This window comes from Topomyia yanbarensis, chromosome 1, assembly GCF_030247195.1.
Source record: "Topomyia yanbarensis strain Yona2022 chromosome 1, ASM3024719v1, whole genome shotgun sequence".
Taxonomy (NCBI): Eukaryota; Metazoa; Arthropoda; class Insecta; order Diptera; family Culicidae; genus Topomyia; species Topomyia yanbarensis.
This window is the reverse complement of record NC_080670.1, coordinates 47,402,635-47,423,918: the sequence shown is the minus strand read 5'-3', so window position 1 is coordinate 47,423,918 and position 21,284 is coordinate 47,402,635. Positions and strand designations below refer to the sequence as shown.

At 38.7% G+C, this 21,284-nt stretch overlaps 1 protein-coding gene across 2 annotated transcripts in view; it reads left to right on the top strand.

Annotated features, from left to right (window-relative positions):
- Positions 1-21,284, top strand: part of LOC131677543 (cytoplasmic polyadenylation element-binding protein 3) — a 1,053,225-nt gene that overhangs the window by 988,494 nt on the left and 43,447 nt on the right. For both annotated transcript variants that reach the window (XM_058957424.1, XM_058957423.1), the window contains one exon: positions 3,408-3,677. In XM_058957424.1, coding sequence (XP_058813407.1) covers positions 3,408-3,677 — 270 coding nt within the window. The remainder of the gene's footprint in view (positions 1-3,407; positions 3,678-21,284) is intronic.

Genomic DNA, 21,284 nt, shown 5'->3' with positions numbered 1-21,284 from the left:
CAGACAGCGAGGTTCGACTTGGTGGTATAAATTGAATCAAATGAATAGCATTTGTTCACCGTACATGTTCATGTCATTTTTTATCAAAGAGGACTCAATTATTCCCCAGACACGTTGAATTGATATTATATAACAGTCTGTTTGAATTTCATCTAGCCCTGCTGTCACGAAGATTGATGGCAATAACACCGAATTACCATCAAGCGGCGGGAAAATTCATTCACCAATGTGTAAAAATTAAATCGCATACTTTACGACTGGCAGTAAAACCCAAGCGTAAACGAATATTTTCCACAAACACCTGATCCCTCTCGGCTCAAACACCAAACACTCTTCATCAACAGCTTCAGTATAAAAACGGTGCACAACAGAGCAGTATGATACCGTTACGATTTCATTCAAATTGTGCTAGCCATCATACCTATACAGACACAGATTGTGCTAGGTATCAATTGTTCCTATGGTGTGACTGCGTGCAGCCTTGAAGTATGCTTCAACGTTCGTTTGTTTATTCGGACCAACACCTACAAATACAAACATGTTTGTAGTTAATCCTGCGAGCAGATCTAACCCAACCCATTCCATAGCAAAATATCGAAACATTCCAAATATTGTCAACATATCCACATTTCCAAAACAAAACCAAATCAAATCGAACTCATTTTCATTATATGGCACCTATAAGACCACTCAGTGCCTCAAGGGAAATTTGTAATCAACATCAGTTCCAACACACTAGCAAGAACTGCCATCTATCGCCAACTAGTGCGAAGTTGTCGATTGAATTGCAAAATTCGGCCTAAAGAAAAACGACCCATTAACAATTCGATTAAGACCGTTTCGTATTTATGGTTAAGTTATTCATCACCCCCTATTTCTCCATTCTACATAAACAATGACACGAGCACCCTTCAACATTGTATTACCACCGAAACTTTAATGATTGGCTATCCCTTGTGCAAGATACCGTGATTTGCGGTCACCACCCACCACCCTAACATAACGAATGCGCAATCGGTAGCACTGGTAACGTGTTAAACAGAATGCTCCGCCGCACTGACGCAACGGCATGCTTGATACGAAAACTTTCAAAGTTGTCGTGACAACATCGTCTCGTTCGCTACAGAAAGCCATCAGTTATGGTTTACGTTTAGCAGACTTTTCAAACAGAGCTCGAACGCTCCGTCGGTGATGGAGCATTCTGTTTGGTCCTTAACACGATCATTTTCAATGTATGGTGAATGTCAGCCGGGTTAGGGAAAGGGAAGTTAATTTATTTGCTAAACGACAAGCAACCGAGAATAAAAATCATAATTATTGCTTGTAATTTGTATTTATTGTAATGGTTACAACATCGGTTGAAGCCGGTAAAGCGGGTTGGGGTAAGCTTATAGCCTACGTAGCTCATAGCAGCCCGAGGGTTGCATTGCATGTTTTTGCTCGATGACGGTGGCTGCCATTGTCGTTGAGCGCAGCAAGCAGGGTATTGAGTAGAAGGAATTTGTGTTTCTTTGGCACACATGCAGTCAAGCGTTTGAATAATCTTAAGGACGAACGAACAATGGTACGAAAATCGAAAACCTCGTCGAATACGAAATAAGCAGTAATGTCACTTTTAATGATCATGTAAGGTGAGTACAATTCCACCAAAATCATTGTTTAGTAATGACACTTTTATTGTGCGTATAAGGCAATTGAAATGTATACATGTTTTGTAACGACGCTGAATTCCTCTGGATAAAGACTCGACACGTATATCGTTTGTTTACCATTTATTTATCTGTCAGTGTCATTCCAATCGAGCACGAGAACGGTCAATGGCCCTCGTTCCAGAAGAATTCGAAGCGATTTTTTTTCGGATTGAGTGCTTTTAACAGATCTCGTGCTTGATTGGAATGACACTGACAAACAAATAATAAGAAAAAGATAAAGATGGCAAGTCTTTATCAGCTGAGACGAGACATGCAAATAGCAAAAAATCGAAAATCAAATGCAGCCATTGAGATATCTGACGTTTAAAATACGCACACTGAAATCTCGCTTTTTTATACTACCGCCCTCCCCTCAGGCCCAGAAGCGGTTGGCAAACAACCCAATTCACCGTGTAAAAGATTTGTTTTCCTCCCAATTTAAACGTCAAAGCAGCACAATACCAACCGAGCTGGAAAGTTTATAGGGTAATGTCAACGTTGTCGTTGGTAATGTCAAATGCAGCCAGTCCATTCAAACTATTTAAGGCAAAAAGAGAGGCTATGTGAGACAAACGATAGAATGAACAGAAAAAAAGAAAACATCTATCGGCAAGTCCCTTCCCAGTTTATCAGTAAGAATCAGTGGGATTCAGTGGGATTTAATGTTTTGTAAACATGTATTTTGCGTATATATGTGTTTTGACATCCCGCAATTTTCAGTAGCAGTTTGATTACTCGAACTTTGAAACTCCAGGTTAGTGGGAAGCACGCAATATCAATAATATCAAACAGGTAGATTACTTCTTCTTCTTCTTCGCTTCTGTTTGGCTTGTTTGTGAAACAAAGCCCAAAATGGCACAGCATATAAAGCTATATTGCTAGTTAATTTTCGTTTATAGTCCAATGGACTTCACTTTTTGTGACTAACCGACGATAAACTCGCAGCGCCACAAAATTGGTCCACCACAGCACGAGTAATTCGCCCAATCAAGGTGAAAAAAGCGAATTATCTAGCACTCGGTGAAAACCAACATGTCGACACGTTGAAATTTTCACCGGAAGTGAGGTAGATTACTGAATGAAACAAGTTTGATTAGTTTTGCTGATAATAATAGACAGAAAACACCATAACAATGATTTCGTTGACTTGATACAAAATTTATGTAACTGGCAAGTTTTCGTTTTTCTGATAAATTACAAATTACAATTATACCGAAGATATCAATAACTTATTGAAATCTTTGGACACACCGACCATTTAACGAAAAAAATCCAGCTTAGCATCCCCTACTTAACGCCTGGAAAGCGCTGCAGTCGCAGTAGAGTTACGTGGATGTAATGCGTTTCGAAAAAAAATTCCCCTGGGCGCCACCGGCGACATCTGTGTTTTAGTTTATAAACTTGTTCTCAAAAAACGACAAAAAACGCAGTAAGCGCAGCATATTTGTTGGAATTCAAATTTTTCTCCATGCCATCCGTGGCAACCGAACCTTGGACAAAAAAATCAAATTGTGTATGTTCCTCACGGTCATTGCTCGTTTCGATAGCGCACGAATCAGGTGTCCTAGCAATGGCATCCAATAATACCAAATGGACGTTTTTATACAAATATCTTGCCGCGCTGAACATTCGTAACTTTGAAAGTAGTTTTCTGAATTTTTCCGTCTGGGACAAATGTTCTAATGATGTTCGTTTTGTTTCGCTTCCATTTTTTAGGCAAACCGTTCTTCTCCGGATTAGACGAGCACATTTCGGACGAGGCTGGCGGTGGCGGAAACGGAGGTGGTGGCTACGTGGGCAGTACCAACAATCACCATTCCCAACAGCAACACCATCATCAACACCACCAGCAGCATCATCACCACCACCAGTTGGGCGGTCTCGGCTCACCAGCTCGATCGTCACCGCACTCGAACGGTTCGGAATCGACGGAACGGTTCTCGCGGAAGGTATTTGTTGGCGGTCTACCACCGGATATCGATGAGGGTAAGTCCATTTTATACCAGTTCCATCTGCCAGCGTAGATTGAAACAAAACGAGGCACGTTGATGATTCGATTCAGTATATTACTTATTGTGTGCAAACGAAATGCAATTAGGAATTTACATAACCAACAATTTAGATATTGAGCGATTGGGTGTCCTAGAGGCTGATTGCTCCATTCGGGAGCACAGTTCAATTATCATTCCGAGCAGACGGTCTGGTTGCAGAATTAAGAGCAAATCTCCGTTCTGCTGTCGTATATTAAATTACGAAATGGGAAATTATTCCCAGCCTCTGCCATTGCATAGGTGTGTGCAATTGTATAGAAAGAGTGCTTCTCCTTGCGCCCAGTCCGACGGCACATTGTAGCTCAAGCATGTCCATTATCAATTTAGCACAGAAGCCATGACAGGCTAAAGCCATCTGTTGTCTTCTCTACAATAACCGATGGATCTATTCAGATACGTCTATTTAGGGCAGTTCCGGAGAGGCTTGAAGATGAGTGCAAATTGGTAGTTACAATTTCAATATTTTTTGCAATATTTGCAATTGAGATCGGATGAAATTAGTTTGACATTAGAAACGTGACCATTTTAATATTCTAGACTAGCACTTTGGTCAAACATTTTGTGTTCTCGATGAATCAAAGCTTGAAAATGAATCTTGACGTCTGCATCAAATATGTTAATAAATTAAACTAACTATATCGATAGGTTTTAAAAATTTATGTAGACTGCACAATAATCTACTCACAACATTAAATAAAAGGATAGAAACTGCAACTAGTTCCAGCAAGTTGTACCCTATAGTAAATTCCAATGCCTGTGTACCAATCATCTTTCGATTCCTATCTAATCTAATTCATAATAGCCGCCAGCTGAAAGCAAACTCTGTTCGACATAGAAAACACAAATATGGGGTCATTCACAAATGACGTAGCATTTTGGGGGGTAGGGAGGGTATACCAAATTTGTGACGAAGTGTGACGAGGGGGAGGGTAGGGTCAGAAGTTGTGCGACGTAGCATTAAGTTTAAAACCCATTGTTTAGAGAAAACAATTTAATGATCCTCCATTTCCAAGAGAAATGAATTTAAAATTAAAACATGCGGTTTTTCATGAGGTAAATTTTACGATTCGCGGAATTACAGGCTCGCAAAAATACGAAAAGATTTTGTATGCGGATTTAACTTGCTGCATTAGTTAGCTAATGTTGCTAACTAGTAGACTTAATTTGGAATCTGAATTAAATTTTCAGTTCGGATTCAATCAAACAAACTTTAGTAATTTAGATGAACGTATGGTTCTTAGAATCATTGGCAGCTGCACGATTGTGAACTGAGAGAACTTGCCTTCATGCTCTCCTTGACATAGAAAATTCAAAACGAAACTATCAACACTATATTTGTCATGAAATGGGCTTATTTTGCACGCAATTTGCTGTTAATGTTGAAAATGTTGATAAAAGACGTCAAACATTTTGAGAGGAGATGTATTTAAAATAATTGAAAAACATATGTAATTTTTTTTTCATCACCCGGGCGCTTTGCATGGGACGAGGGGGAGGGGGTTGGTAAATGCTACGTTATTTACGAGGGGGAGGTTAGAATTTTGTGACCAAACGCTACGAGGGGGGAGGGAGGGGTCAAAAATCGCCGAAAAAAAAGCTACGTCATTTGTGTACGGCCCCTATCTAGTAACATAAAAGGAACCATCTGTGGAACTGTAGTATACTCATATTTTCTTAAACCTACAAGCTCTCCCTGTGGGTCAGTCGAGCGGTGGGTTAATAACGACCGTGCATGTACATGTGATCCAAAAACAGTCACATTCTAGACAATTGCTAAAGCCACCTTCTACCTCATGGAATCAAACAACTGATCTAAAATAGCTTTTTCCAACTAAAACCCATCATAGCAAAAGGAAAACAGGTTATTCTGGCAAAATGATTTGCTTTTACGAGCTGTTTGTAACTTGGATTAATAGCTCCCCAAGCAATGAGTGAATTACGCAACTGGGCCAGCAATTCAGGCCGTTTTCCTGCTGTAATTTAACAGGCTAACAGAAACCCTAGTGCACGTTTATCTCGGCTTGGTAACATGGCTTTGATCGTAGGGGAGGTATTGAGCGTGTCGGAACATTTAAAACAGCATAATTTTACGAGAGCTATCGAGTAAAAAGGTACTACTGCTATAATTCTTGGTACGTAAGCTATCGCGCTCGAAAACTATGTGAAAGATAAACCCCCAGTAACTTTGTACTGCCAACGATAACCTATTATCGAAGAATTGCGCACAAAAAGGCCACGTTCAAGTTAGTGCATTAACTCAGCAAATTCGCAGTTATACAGTCGCAGGTTAAAAGAACAACCAAACGAGGCGAGTTCTTTTTGATTTTCATATAAAAAACTTTTACCTGCTCAACGGCTCTGAAAAGAAGAACACGAAATCAAGTGCACTGTAAAATTAAAGTGCCCTCTTGCCCGGACCCCCGCGCTTCGACTGCAAACCCGAGCACCTGTCATAAATCCTTTTTACATCGTCTGAAAGCATCATATAAAAGCGAGCAAATTCCTCTGTCTACCGCTAGCAACCAACAATCGGAAGAAGCTGCGCGTTGGTAGCACCTTCTTACAGCATCCTGAGGGTGAATTGCCACCGTGCTCAACAACGACTAAAAGAAAAATTGCACCCACGAAAGCATTTTTCATCTCTTGCTGCTGCTGCTGCGTCTCTCGCCCCACTCCACTTCTTTAGATAACTGCCAAGAATAAGCACAATCAACTCCCTTCTGCTAGGGGATCGGAAACCGAAAGCAAGACAGGCTCGACTGCAGAGACAGACGAGTGAGAGCGAGTAAAGTTAGTTTTAAGTTGCCCGTCCTCTTAAAACAACCCCACCTCCGATCCCACCACCAATTAGGTTCCAATTTCTTTCGACATTCATTTGGTCGTTCCTCGCCGCTTTTTCTCTACCTAGTACCGAGGTGCAATAGTCAGAAATCGTTCCACGGTCTTTGGCTGTAGCTAAAAAGTGGTTCAAGGCGGGTTCTTATCCCTAGCTTCGGTGATTACCTCGAGAAATGAGCAAAAATAACAGCGCCGACATAAACAGCGTTTGCTACCTACTTCATTATGTTTGTTCGTTTCTGGAAGAGGTTTCACGCTGAGGATTGTTCAAATTGATTTTTGTTTCTACCAGCTGGAACGTTGTTTTTCTAGTGGCATGGAGAAGCCAGACGTAATTATTTCTAGGTACGATTGGTCTACTAGAGTTCCGTGCTAGCATACATTAGGATGGAGACGGTGGTAGTTTGTTTAGATTGCTGGAGGCACCGCATGTCTATTCTGCGAAGCTCTTTACGCGTTACGTCCAAAAGCAACCAATCTTGCAATTAACTTCTACTCACTCAATTTGCTTAGCAACTAGCTCTCGATAAAGTGACGAAAATAGGGCTCAATTGTAATCCAATGTGACTGTACTCTCCGGTCGTCTCATAGACAATTTTCCAGCCATCACTATAATCACCATCATCCGACTCGTCCGTTCGCTTTGAGTGACTGTATCTGTCGGTCTCATGCTGGGTTCCTGTTTGGATAACCGCCTCGCGGAAACGGAAGCAAATCAGCCGGTCGCCATAGTCCAAAAAGGCCCTTTGATCATTAGCTCCAGCGAGAAGCTACGCTAACAAGTAATTTGTCAACCTTTCAGTTGTCTACAATTTACTGCCAGTAGTGAGACGACTCTCGATAGCCTAGCTACTGGAAAGGGTACATGCCGGAAATGAAGCGTGGCGCAAATGAAACGGACCAAACCATGGGTGTCCAGCACTGAGAGTAGTGTCTTCCATCATCCGTATTCGTTTGGCGGTACCATCGTTGGTGTTGACATAGGGTAGCTTTACTGCTGGAACGCAAGACGACAACGTCGGCGAAGGGCGGTATTCATTAAATCTCGTTTAATGTTCAATTCAAACATCATTTACATTTTTCTGCACAGTGCTAGCTGGGTCGCTCCAAGTATGCGGATTAAGCAAATACTACTTTTGGAAAAGATCATTCGAGTCATTTGTGGAATCGGTGCGCGGTATAAACAGCTTGTGGAGTTCTGAAAGAAAATAGTGAACAAATAGTGTTTTAAAATTAAATCAATTAACGGGCATAACTTAGTCATGGACTGTACGATCGTAAAGAACGTATTCCAAAAAAATTGTCGCGCAAAATACCCAGCAATGCTTAAGAACTCCTGGAAATGAGGCACTATACTATTATGTGTATGGCTATGGATATCACTGCTTTAACGTGTCATCTCTCCGGAATCAAACGAACGCACATCTATTCTAGTTCAACACATTGCATCAAGTTATAATTAACGATTGATTCATTTTTTAAGAAATTTCGTGTGTTCCTTCTTCTATTCAACTTCATTTGTTATTTGTTCGGGTGTTTCGCGAATTCATAAAGGCCAAACATTTATAGGGTAAAGCTCCGAAGTGTGTGGAGGGTTAACGTTTTCGATTATGTACCAGTTTAAAACTGTCTACGCATAATGGTAGAATGCCAAAACAGTCCGATGTGATGAAGGGAACATTTTGCTACAACCGCAGAGTGCTTGACAAACAAGGATTTTTTTGACGAATTTTGACTACATTTTCTTCCTTACTTCCAATTTTTGGGTGGTAACTTTGGTTTTCCATTCTGGTTTTTTAGCGTCGGCCTTGATGAAAGTCGTCTATTACAAAGCAGAAAGATTTTATTAGCCACTTTCGGCGCGAATTTTTAGATTTTTTGGCAACCGTATTTGTCGTTCTTGTTCGGTGCCTTCTCAACTTTCTATACGTGTAGCTCAATCCAATTATTTCTTGTCCAAACATTTTGTTTTTCTAATTGTCCAGCGCAAAACATACCGTATATTTCAATTGTAATTATTTATTGAGGGATTTAACCAGATGGTCAGTCGCCCGTAGATATCGTATATGCTTGCGCTGGACAGCTTCAATCCTTTCACTCCAGGTTGCATCATAAGGGCGGGATTCGTTGGAAATTTGGAACATAAAACTCAGTAGTCGATTTGCTTTGTCAATAGTCGCTGATAAGTGATTGGTATAAGCAAGCACGTGTCTTGTACGATGAAAACTGATGACAAAACATTTTTTTCAGCACTAAGGGACCATTCATAAATTACGTAACGCTTTTAGGGGAAGAAGGGGGTACGGCAAGTTGTGACAAGTTGTTACATTGGGGGGAGGGGGTGTTAACTAGATCGTTACGTAACATGTTTTCGCCGAAGAAAAATTTTTTTTTCTTGGAATTTGTTACGTAACAGGAGAGGGGCGGATGGAAAAATTTGTGACAATTTGTTACATAGGGGGAGGGGGGGGGGTTTCTATTTTGGGCAATTTTTGCGTTACGTAATTTATGAATGGTCCCTAAGGATCAACAGGTTTTGTTTATACCAGTTGAAAACTGTATCAATGACACACTGTAACTCACGGCAATGAGATTCATTCCTTAAAAAATATTTTCAAGTCATCGGCGAAAAACAGCCCCTCCACGCATTAAAACGAAGACCACATCATTCACGAACAATGAAAATAGTAATGGACCCAGTGTACTACCTTGAGCAAATCCGGAACTAGAAGCAAGCGGCTTGCAGGATTTGTTGTCGAGGATAACGGGTTAGGGTAAGCGAATCCACGTCCAGAAGCAACCCACATAAGTCCTGGTTGGTTTAAATCACCAAGGACTATCATCACATCGTTTGCATCTACCTAAGAAGAAGCGCGCTTTATAGAGTGCGCAATAGAGCAATTGCGTAATAGAGCAGTAAAGTCGTTTTTTTCTGGAGGAAAGTAAACAGCTACAATAAAGTAGTAATCTTCGTCCAAATAGCTTTGATTCTTGATGAACTATCCACACCAAATTAACAGCAGGCAACTGACAAAGAAACAGCGATGAAAACTCCCTCGCCGCGACCATGGATGTTGTTACGAGCACCTTGATCCGCACGATAAACCGCGTAAGAATCTCCGAAGTGCATCGCATCGATGTAATACAACAGACTAACAGACATAACACTACGAGGGAATTCCCTAAAAAATATCGTTCCGGAAATTTTCCCAGAACACTAGCTCCACCTTTTATTCACGGTCCCAAACACTCATTTGCTGATGGGCTACCCCTCAGGTTTGGGAACAAATTTTCACTAGTGGTCTATCCCCCCTATGCTTGTTCATATGTCAGTGGCGCCGTAATATCAAATGTGGCCACAGTCCCAACCACAAATATATTTAAAAGGACCGTTGAAGCGAGCAAAGCATTGTTTTCGAGTGCTATGTCTGTTAGTCTGTGATAATACGATCATCAAACCAAATTACTGTCAGAACGTACTGCGAAGTCGCCGTTAACAGCAGCCAAGTACATGTCCTCTGACATTTTGATAGTACAACCGCAAACCGTCAGCGCCACATATTGCAATCACGTGATGTACCCGATGCATCGCGATGGCCTGCTAGAAACCGTGAGCGAACGGATCGTCATTTAAAGCAAAATACTCGCGTGAGAAAGGAATTCGGAAGACCCTCTCACGATCACAGAACACAGGGCCGGAACGGCTGAGCTGGTCGCTGTAGTGCAGTATAATAGGCGTTTTGTTTTAGTTTGTAATTTATTAATCGAACGAGAACCTGGCGGATTAAGCTTTTGTCAGGACAAAGATGGATAAATGTCACAGAGAACAGACGTCTATCTTCAGCATTCAACTTGTGTAAAATCTCTAACGGTTTCGAAGGTAGTTGGGATATCCAAACCAGGTGCGCTACTGTCATGTTTTTTGTGGCTGAGTTCGACAGAATTGACAGTGGTTATTCCTCTACCCAGTCAAACTAGTCCGGAACCGGTTCGGACTTCCAGCATGAATTCCAGCTCAAATGCACCAACCGATAATCGGAATCGGTTGTTTTCTTTGAGCAAAATTCCATACTGAATCCATTCAGGATTTCGAACCGGTTCCGGAATGGATTTGGCGGATAGTTGGGATAGGTTGATGTGGCGGCGCTAGTGTTTATCGTATATTAATTTAAACACAGAACAGACATGCATAATCGAACAAAAATATTTTAAAAACGTGTGTAATATAGAACTTAGCGTCCTGATCGCCAATTTTCATTTCATTATTTATATGCTTTGTTATGTCCTGAGAGAAAAAAAAACACATCGACATAAAGAGAGAATAATGCAGGCAAATATAAAGCTAGGTACATCGAGATAGGGAGATATCGAGATAGAGAAAATATCGACATAGAGAAAGTTAACTGTATAACAAAGTTCATCAAATCAGTAAAAATGATCAAATTGAACTGTGCGCCCAATTAGATAAAAAAAAAATCGTACATTTGGCGTATATGTTGTTAATTGTGCTTGATTTCTCAGAAAATGGTTTCATCAAACCATTGTAGACATCCATGACATGGAAAAACAGTATTCTTTATCAATATAGTGGATTCATGGTAAACAAATATTGCAGGCATAAACTAAATCAACAAGAATTCATTTTCATTGATAAAAGTAGCAACATTGTTCGGAAGATTTCGGCAGGGGTAAAATGCGCGAAAAGAAGAACGTCGAATAAAAAAATAAGAAGCAAATTGTCACGTCTTCCCGGTCAAACCATTCGGAATCTGATTCGATATCCTGAATGGAGTCAGTATGGATTTCAAATCAAATGCAACAACCGATTCTGAGTCGGAATCGGTTGTTGCATTTGATTTGGAATCCATAATGACTCCATTCAGAAATCCGAACCGGTTCCGGAATGAGTTTAACTGGGTTGTCTTGGATCGTATTGCGAATCTGTTCTATAATCCACATCGTGACATTTCAGCCATGCCGTACGCCCATTCTGTTTGCATTAGTACAAGCCTAGGATAGGATCCGCCAGCTGGCTTCTTCTTATATTTTACTAATCCCTGTTGAAAACGACATACCCCCACTCGACCAATGTTGCCAAAATATTTGTTTTGTTTCAGTAGTATATTTGTTCTGATTAAAATATTCTATATTATGTACCAATTTCATGCTTCTGGAAAAATCAAAGATTTAGTCTTTATATCCGCCTTTAAACGATCATAACGTTTTTTTTCCATCGGAATACAGCAAAACAAAATAATATATATCCGTTGTTGGACATTACGAAAAATATCTTCATGCCTCTTCATTTTTGTAAGTTGCTTCTGAGTCAAGCAACCTCTGTCACAAGAATAATCTTCTCTGTTCGGATTTATTTTAAATATTCTAAAACTTTTCTGCAAGGTTTAATTTTTGTTTTGGAGCAATGTATAGGTTTGTTCCAGTACTACATGTGATCGTTTCGGAGAAAACAGCAGTAGAAAATACACGCTCCTATTTACACCGATGATCGATTCAGTTGAAAACTTTAAAATTCAACTGTATCGATAATACCAAAGGAAGAACAAGAAGCGACTTCCGGGATAACTTTCTCCCTCAGTACTTCCAATTTACTCGGTACTGGAACAAAGACAATTTTTACATGAAGTTCAAAATCTTTTCATACTTACGCTACACAGCCTGTTGATTTCGAAAAGAGGCTGGCTGGCGGATTTCCGCTTTTTTCTGCACACAGAACAGAATCCACGATAACCGCGCTACCGGATCTCTCGGGAACTTCAGTTCTGGATAATATCTCGACAAACATATAATTACGGCCTAAAAGCCAACTGTCAAAATCCACTTTGAATAGAAATTCCAGACAAACCGTTACTAGTCGAACACAGCTCACAACAGTTTATGAAAGAGAAAACTTTTCTCTTTCATTTACTACCAACATCTGTGATTGGCGTGTAACGGTTTGTTCGGAATTTTCATTCAAAGTGGATTTTGACAGTTGGCTTTTAGGCCGTAATCATATGTTTGTCGAGATATGTTTGATTTCGTCTGCCAAATAATGCCTGCACTTCATAATTACAGACGGATGTTATAGAAAGAAAGCGGTATCTCGAAAAAACAAAAAAATCAACACAGTTAACAATTGTCGTTTTATGTTTGATATTACAATATGACAACACTTCCAAACAGCCCTTTAGTACTTTTTGTTTCCAAGCCGAAGGTTGGCCTATGTCACTTTCGTCCAATCATGAGCTGGTTCAGAATTGGTTCAAAAACAGGGGACAGAGGAGCTGGCGGATCCTATCCTAGGTACAAGCGAAAAAACGATTTGACGTTTATTTTTGCTTCGTTCGCACTCAAGTGTAACACATATAGAAAAAATCGACGAAACGCTAGTTTGTCTCGGGATAGACCATACCCAAAGCAACGGTTACAATCAAGCAATGTAAACAAATATGGCGGATTCAGGAATTAAAACATATTTATGTGGTTTTCGTTTGAAGCGAAACTGAGTCAGTTCCTAACCCCAACTGCTGTCAAAATGTATGAACTGACAGCAGTTGGGGTTAGAACCTGACTCAGTTTCAGGTTCAAGCGAAATCGCCATTAATAATGTCTCGCGTGTTTTTTAAAAAAGGTCCAAAAAGCATGCTGTCAAAATTCACTTTGAGAGGAAATTCTGGACAAACTATTAATCGCCAATTATAATTCACAGCAGCAAACGAATAAGAAAACTTTTCTCTTTCCTAAAATGTTAACATCCATTCTCGGCAAGTTACGGTTTGTCCGGAATTTCATCTCAAAGTGAATTTTGATAGGGTTACTGCTCCCTAATTCATCTTAGCTCCTTTATTCATCTCACCCATTTGAACACGTTAGTTAGAGCAGTATCTGCTATCTCTATTCAACGCATTAGCTTAAATGGTAGGATGAATAAGGGTACGTTGTACTCGACTTTTCGCTTCGCTCAAACGGGAGCATTTTACATTTTACAGGCAAATTTTTTAACTGTACTTCTTCTTAGGTACGTAGCAAAGATGATGATACCTATTTAAGCGCAATCCAGTCACTATAAGTCGAGTTATCAATTAAATAATGTGACATACTGACTAATGAGATGAATAAGGGCACGTCTACCCTAGTATGCTTATTGGCCGTTCACAAAAAACACGCGAGATGTTAACTTTATAAATTTCATGATACAAACAAAAGGCATGTAAAATCTGTTGCAATGTATGGATTATTTATGACAAAGATTAAAAATTACAAATCAATTGAGTTAATGTTTTCTCCATGTTTTTGCATGGCTGTTGGATGCCAAATTTAAACATAATCGAGAGTTTTCCGTCACACTTTATTTGGGAGCAAGGCGACAGAAACTAAATAACTCTTCCCTGTAAACTCGTTTTTCAGGAAACGAAAGGAACTGACACTTGTATCGATTGATTTAGTATTTTTACAAAACGATGAAAAGCATTTCAATGGTATTTTTCACATCAAACAATCATATTCAATTTACGCAAAATTCAACAAGATTTTCACTCGGAAAAGATTCACTCAAATTAAAAGTCACTCAAAGTTTACACAAATACAGCAAATATAGCACAAAATTAAGCAGACAATAGATAAATAGGTGAACGGTTGCATTCTACACTACTACCATTCTCTTTTGACAGTTTTTGACATCTGTAAATCAGCCCAAATAGCGAATCGTGTTAGTTGAGGCGAGGCCGTGACCCAACTAACGAATTTGTATCCTGATTGTCAAAACAAATAGATGAAATAACAAATTGACCAAAGTGTCGTTTACGTTACTTTTGCATACTAGGGTAGTAGCGTCCTGGAAAGCGTTGACGACTGGGGGTAGATCACTCTAGGAATGTATAACAAATTTGCAACAAATTAAGTAAAATGCATTTAATTTCCATTTTTGCATCAACTTTGTACTCCCTCGCAGAAAAGTTTGTTTGACAAACGTTCGACGCTGAACCACTTTGTTCTACGTTTTGTTGAATGTAGGGCTAGTTTTTTGTAGAATTTCTATTTTGATGGAAAGAAATGCATTTAATTTCACTGATTTTTAAAAATACATCACAAGTGATCTGCCCCTAGGTTGACGATCTGAAATTGGTGGACTTAAATTTGGCGTATTTTTTTTAATCGCTTTAAAACTAACGCCGCTCCTTTTGTGGAGTGTGCGTATGGCATGTCGTCTCTATTTGTTTTTTTTTTTACAACAAACTGGGAATATCACACACAACCGTGCAAAACGAAAATGAACGAGCCGGGCTGTCAACGTGCAAGGTTACAGTGACACTCAATCACGAGTAAAGTAAGCAGAAAAAGTACTCAAAGTTTCCGAAAAAATACTTGGTATGACAAGCGATTTGCACATGAACAAAGAAGAGCGAAATTTATGCCAAGAATTGTTTGCAAAAATGCTTGGCGTCGTCTTGGAAAAAAATACAGTAGTTCTGTGTTGTTTTTGACCAGATCTAGCTTCCTGTCGCTATGAAAAAATTGCTCAGGACCGGTATACCTTCAACAACGTGCATATCGTGCCCAAGTACGAAAGCTTTTAAACTCGCCAGAGTACTGGGACACTTGTCATTGTCATTTAGCAATCCATATCGTAGCAGACGTTCATCCGCCTATCTTGATACTATCATGATGAGGACCTACCAAGCCTAACTGTTCGCATGTGCACTAGGGTGGGACAAAAAATAGATTCCAGCTCCGAGCAACTTTTTGGGTACCATTTGGGTCCTAGAACATCTGTGCAAATTCTTAGCTTGATCCCTGAAACTATATTTTTGCGCCCACTGTTCAAAGTTTACATGGGATTTCATATGGGAAAATTAACTTTCACAAAATAATTCCTCCAGGAGTCGCCCATTGCTTCCTAAAAATAAACCGTTATGTGGCTTTTGTAGGAAATTTAACACAGAAACAAAGTCTCGAAAACTACGAAACGATCTGACGCTTAAGAAAAAAGTTATTAAGCTGAAACCAATTGATGCTCTGACGATTGATAAAATATTCATTTTTTCTAGCACCACTGTTGTTGGTTGTCCAATTGTATGCAATTGTGTTTTGATATTCTCTTAATATGTCTAAATCATTTTCCCATACTGTTTGGCCACTTCGCAAGAGTTTTGAGGGATAAATTGAGTCTTCTTTTGTATACAAAAAGAGAAAATTAAAAATTTTGTATATAATTCGACCATCAGCAGCAGTGATGCTATGAAAAGTAAAATTTTCATCATTCTTCAGGGCATCAATCGGTTTTTGCTTAATAACTTTTTCTACAAGCATCAGATTGTTTTGCAGTCTTCTAGACTTTATTTTCATGATAAATTTCCTATAAAAATCAGACATCCATTTATTTTTAGGAGGTAACGGGTGACTCTTGGAAGAATTAATTTGCAAAAGACGTTTTCCCCATACGAAATCCCATGTAAACTTTAAACCGTGGGCGCAAAAATATAGTTTCACCGATCGAACTAAAAATTTGCAGAGTTGTTCTGGGAGCTAAATGGGACCCAAAAAGTTACTCGGAGCGAAATTTTATTTTTTTCATATAACCATGTCCCACTCTAATGTGCACTAGATACATTACATAGAGGATTATTAAGAAAAATGGGCGATAGTAGAGAGGTTTTGATTCACTGGAACGAAACAAGAAAAGGCATAAATATGATGAATAGTACCGTAGTTTGTGTAGAATGTAATTGATAAATCAACGATTTCTCAGCTTACTGTTTCCGTGTTCGTTATATTATTCTTCTTTATTTTTGCTTTTTCGTCCTATTAGCTGTCACTTGCGTTGATTAGCGAATCTTATAACAAAAGAAATAAAAGAAAGCTAGGGTGTGATTGGTTTTATTAATTTTACTTAGTGGATTTCGATGATGTCGCGTCCTCTAGTTCGTCATATTTCTAAAAATCTTCTTATGCCCACGCGTTTGTGTCATCGATACTAACAGTATTGCCAACAACTTACATACTTATTTTTTCACTAAAACTGTGCTATATTTCTTTTTTGACTTGGAATTTGATAAATCCTTGTCTATACTGTCTACACTGTTAATTATTATGTGAAACAGTATTTTTAAGTTCCAGAAAAATAGATATTTGACAAATATTCGCTTCTACTCTCGAAAACGATCAATCCTCCGAACGACTCAATCTCCTCAAACCGAATACCGATTATATTTACTGCGCATTGAGCTCAAGCAAATCACACCGATATGAGGAAATCTGAGATTCATCATTTCCAAGAGCAAAAGAGACTGATCGAGTTAAATCCCAGGAGCCAGTCCTGCACTGCTGTCCTGTACCAGCCAACATACCCATAGTCAAAAGATTTGACAAAAAGGAGGATCTAACTGCATACCAACCCAAGCAGATGGATCAGTTAGTTGGACACACATCCACCAACCAGCTACGAAGACATCCGAACCAACGAGAATGGACCATGTCATACGAAGGCCACAGGTCAAGCACCAACCCGTCCTATCTCAACAAAAAATATGCTAGTGCCTGCTCTTAACCCTCTAGTGCCCAAATTTTTTTTTGGCTTGAAAAAACTTTTGGAGGTGGGCCTCGTGATGAAAAAACGAAAATAATGTTGAAAATTCTTGGAAGTAATGGATTTTTCATTAAGGCCTTTAAATAAGTAGGCCGCCTAGAGGCGGTGTTGGGCACCTGGGCGAATAAAAAACAAAAACTTTTTTTCTTCTAGTTACTTCAACATAAGCGAATACTGATGATTTCTTATATTTTGGACTCCATCAGAACGCAAAATACCTAAACTGTAAGGAGTATTTCTCTAGCGCTTTGATTGTTTAATTATTGACTTCTAATTTATAGTAGGGGAGTCCAGGGTCTGCTGGCGATGGTTTCACTTATCATGTTTTATGTTTTCAATTTAAGAAGATCGTGTAAAAGTGAATGCGTTGCATAAAAGAGCGGACTGTTGGCTGCATTATAGAATTTTAAATATGTGACGGGGAAATCTCGCAAATTTACGACTATACGCACAATGATGCCACCTGACCACTTTTGATGATAAAGTATGGATCGCGTGAGATGTTTTTTGAATAAAACTGCAAATCAATGATAGGGTGATGAGCCTATTTTGGCACCATTAGGGAGAGGGTCCCACTATTTTTTGAACAACTTTAAAAGAAGCCATGTTATCAATAACCTTTCTCAGAATAAAGTATCAGTGTACTGTTTCTTAAACATCTATATAATGCTTATTTAGCAGAATTGCCTCAATTTTCAGCATAAATGAAAATAAATGTTCCATTCTGTGCATCTATTCCCACCTCAACGATTCAACTATCGCCTCATGGGTGTGCCAATTTCCACCTAATCGAAAAACAATCTAGTTGAAACGCAATGCCTCATATTCCATTTGCGTCGATTCTAACTAGATATCCAGATCATGGACGCCAACGTATGATTTGTAAAACGAATCATTCTGCTTTTTTCAGCCGATCAAAACAAACGTAAACATCACGCACATCAATGAAACTCATCAGCTGTTAGTAGAAGAGCGCCCAGAATTGCGCACGCAGAAAAAAACCATTCGAAGGTTAGCAACTGGAATGACAAGTTTCACATCACACATTGCTTTCTCCCGATCCGAATTGTATGTGCAGATGAAAATAAAATATCTGTAATCAACAATTAGTTGAATAACTTGAAATAATTGATTACTTATACCTGGAATTGCATTACATTATATTTACAAGTTCATGTTTTGGTTTGGCCGCACTGGTGATTCTTTTCTGTATGATGGATGCAAAAAGTTGGTTTTGATTGTGGTAGTGTATCAGCAAAACATGCCAATAATAGGAACCCCCGTATTTAGTTTTATCCTATCATAACACTAGGCCTATTCTAGTGTTTGACGAGTGATTTTAAAGTGAAATTATCGTAAAAAGGTTCTCCAACTAAAATAAAGGTATATATCAATGCAATGTTTAGTATATTTGTGCCGGAATAACGAGATACGAGGCGGTAAATGCTGGTTCGTAAGTGTTTATTTTGCTAAGCGCCGTTGCATCCAGTTTCGGTTCACTACGTGAATCAGGTGGATTAGTAGATATTTCAATAAGGTGATTTTGTTTTAATTAAAAGTTGGATTTAGAGGATAGTTCTAAATACATATGTGCACAACAAATAAAGAATATAACTATAGCTTATTTTTTCTCACCTGTTTTAGCCAAATCGATAGTGTCATTATCTCATATGCTTGGTTCGAAACCAAGGGGTACGAAATAGGGTCACAATAGGCTCTACTGCCATAATAGGCACATCACCCTACTTGTTATTATTTTTCAGCCGCAATGCTCCTGCATTTTAATTTCGGCGCACACTTTGTATTCAAAAGCTAAATTTTCGAAATTTTTCAGGTGAAATTCCGAAGTAAACAAATAAAAAACAAATTTTACTTGTGGTTACGTATATTACATATACGGCCAATGAAAGTCATTCGTGGAATAGCTTTGAACTCGCTCTAAATAACAAAAATTCTGAATTCTGAATTCTGAATACCTAGGGTAATGATATTGATGCCAATTCATACGCATTGCATCAATTGTATTCCGAGTAATTAATGAAATTGTGAGCACCCTTCCTAATACGATTAAAGTAGGACCTTCACTCTAATACGCTCGAAAACTCAATATCACTTACAACGTGTACGAAACAGAATTTAATGCAACATAAACACATTGGAGAATGGATTAAACAGTACTTGAAGCGCAGAACTAGAGACAGCGCCATATGCCTAATACAAAAGGAGAAAAAAAAAAGATTCCGCCAACTAGCCCCAGACTCCCCTAAATATTATTAAATGATAAGAATATCCATATTCTAACTGCAACATTCACACAAAATTTTTAATACATACCTTTTTCAGCTAAAATTGCAACATAATACTAGTTTCGGTACGATAAGTAATCACTAAAGACTGAATTTTTTTTTCGCTCAGGTGCCCAACACCGCCTCTAGGCGGGCAAAGTATTTTACCAAAAAACCTAAACTTCCGAATTATTCCAATAAACCAATTCACATCTACAGTGAAATGCTAGTAACAGGCTACTCAATAATATTTTTTTAGGTATTGAAATTTCCAAAAGCAGTTAAAATTTGTTTAATGAAGATTACCACTAAACACAAAATATTTTTTTCCACGTTTTCCTCTAATTTTCAACTTTGAGATTCAAATGCCTTCGACAGAAAGCTACGAATATTCAAATAATGTGTGTGTTTGAAGGGTGTGAGCGTTGGGAAAAAATACTAGTGCGAATGAAAACATACAATCATGTTTTAGTAGTTTTATTAAGATTTTTATAGAGGCCGCCTAGAGGCGGTGTTGGGAACTAGAGGGTTAATTCTTTGAAATTCCCATTTAATGCAAGATGACTTATTGGAGACTGCCTACTCAGACCAAACAATACGTATTCATCAAGCATATTAAACTCCGCAGGTAACAGTTCCTAGTTTGTCAAACTGAACAAAGCAAGAATACATTTTGTGCAGTGGCATATCAGTTTAGCACTACCCGAAGGGAAGTTGGTCACATACCCACAGCTCGATCGCCTATGTCGTGTAATATCAGAACCGGAATATCATTTGGTAACGTTTAAAAAGCACACAATCCTACGAAAAGGAGAACTGACTGGTAATCAAGTGTCACATCTCATTCATAGTTATACATATTAAGTGGCCTGCGTTAAGCCAAACCGAACTGAGCGCCATAATTTTTTCTGGTATTTTTCGCAGTGAAATTCATTTTTCGATAACTTATCTTTTAATTTATTTATTTCAAGTCGTCAATCAGATGTAGACCGGTTTCTTACAATAATTATTAAACTAACTTAACACTAGTTAAAATTTTAGTTTACTTTAAACTGCTGCTTAAGTTTTGTTTTTGACATAGTGAAGTCAATGCTTTCATTAACATTGAAAATTAAGGGACACCTATTTGCATTCGTTTGATATTTGAGTGCCCAAAAATATATAGATGTGGGTGTTTCTAGTGCAATATTTCATGCGATGGCGTTTTTTGAGCATGCATTTCAAAGTGGTGCTCTTTGGCTTAGCACAGGCAAAGTATACTGATTATATTCCGACCATCAGGAAAAGTAAATAATCCTCTCGCCAAAGTACTGAGACATGTCAATTAACCAATCCCTCCGACGAAAATGGCTATGAGTTTCAGCAATGAAGAAGGTTTCGATTAAAAAAAAAATGCATCCACTTGCATCTCGACTGTGTACATAAACCAATACTTCAGTCAATTACAAGAAATTAACACAGCGTTCTTTATCAAAATTAGTTCTTAACTTAATTGTGGGACTCTATTCACATCAGCACTTGCACATGACATATCGATTAAAGCAAACTGGACCAAAACATGCCTATATGACGCTGCATCAACCAGCGCCTATTATCGTACTCCGATTCTCGCATCGTGTGTAACGACTTGTCTAGATATACGGATATACGCTGCTCGAGGACCTCCAGAGGGTATGATGGGACAATCAATTGCTCGTGGAAAAAAAACTGCTGATGCATAAGTAAATGAAAGCACAGAGTGCGTCAGTATTTCCTATACACTTGAGAAAATTCTCGCCCGCCTATACCTATGTGTAGCAGGTAATAAACCAACCAGTCAACCGTAATTAAAGTA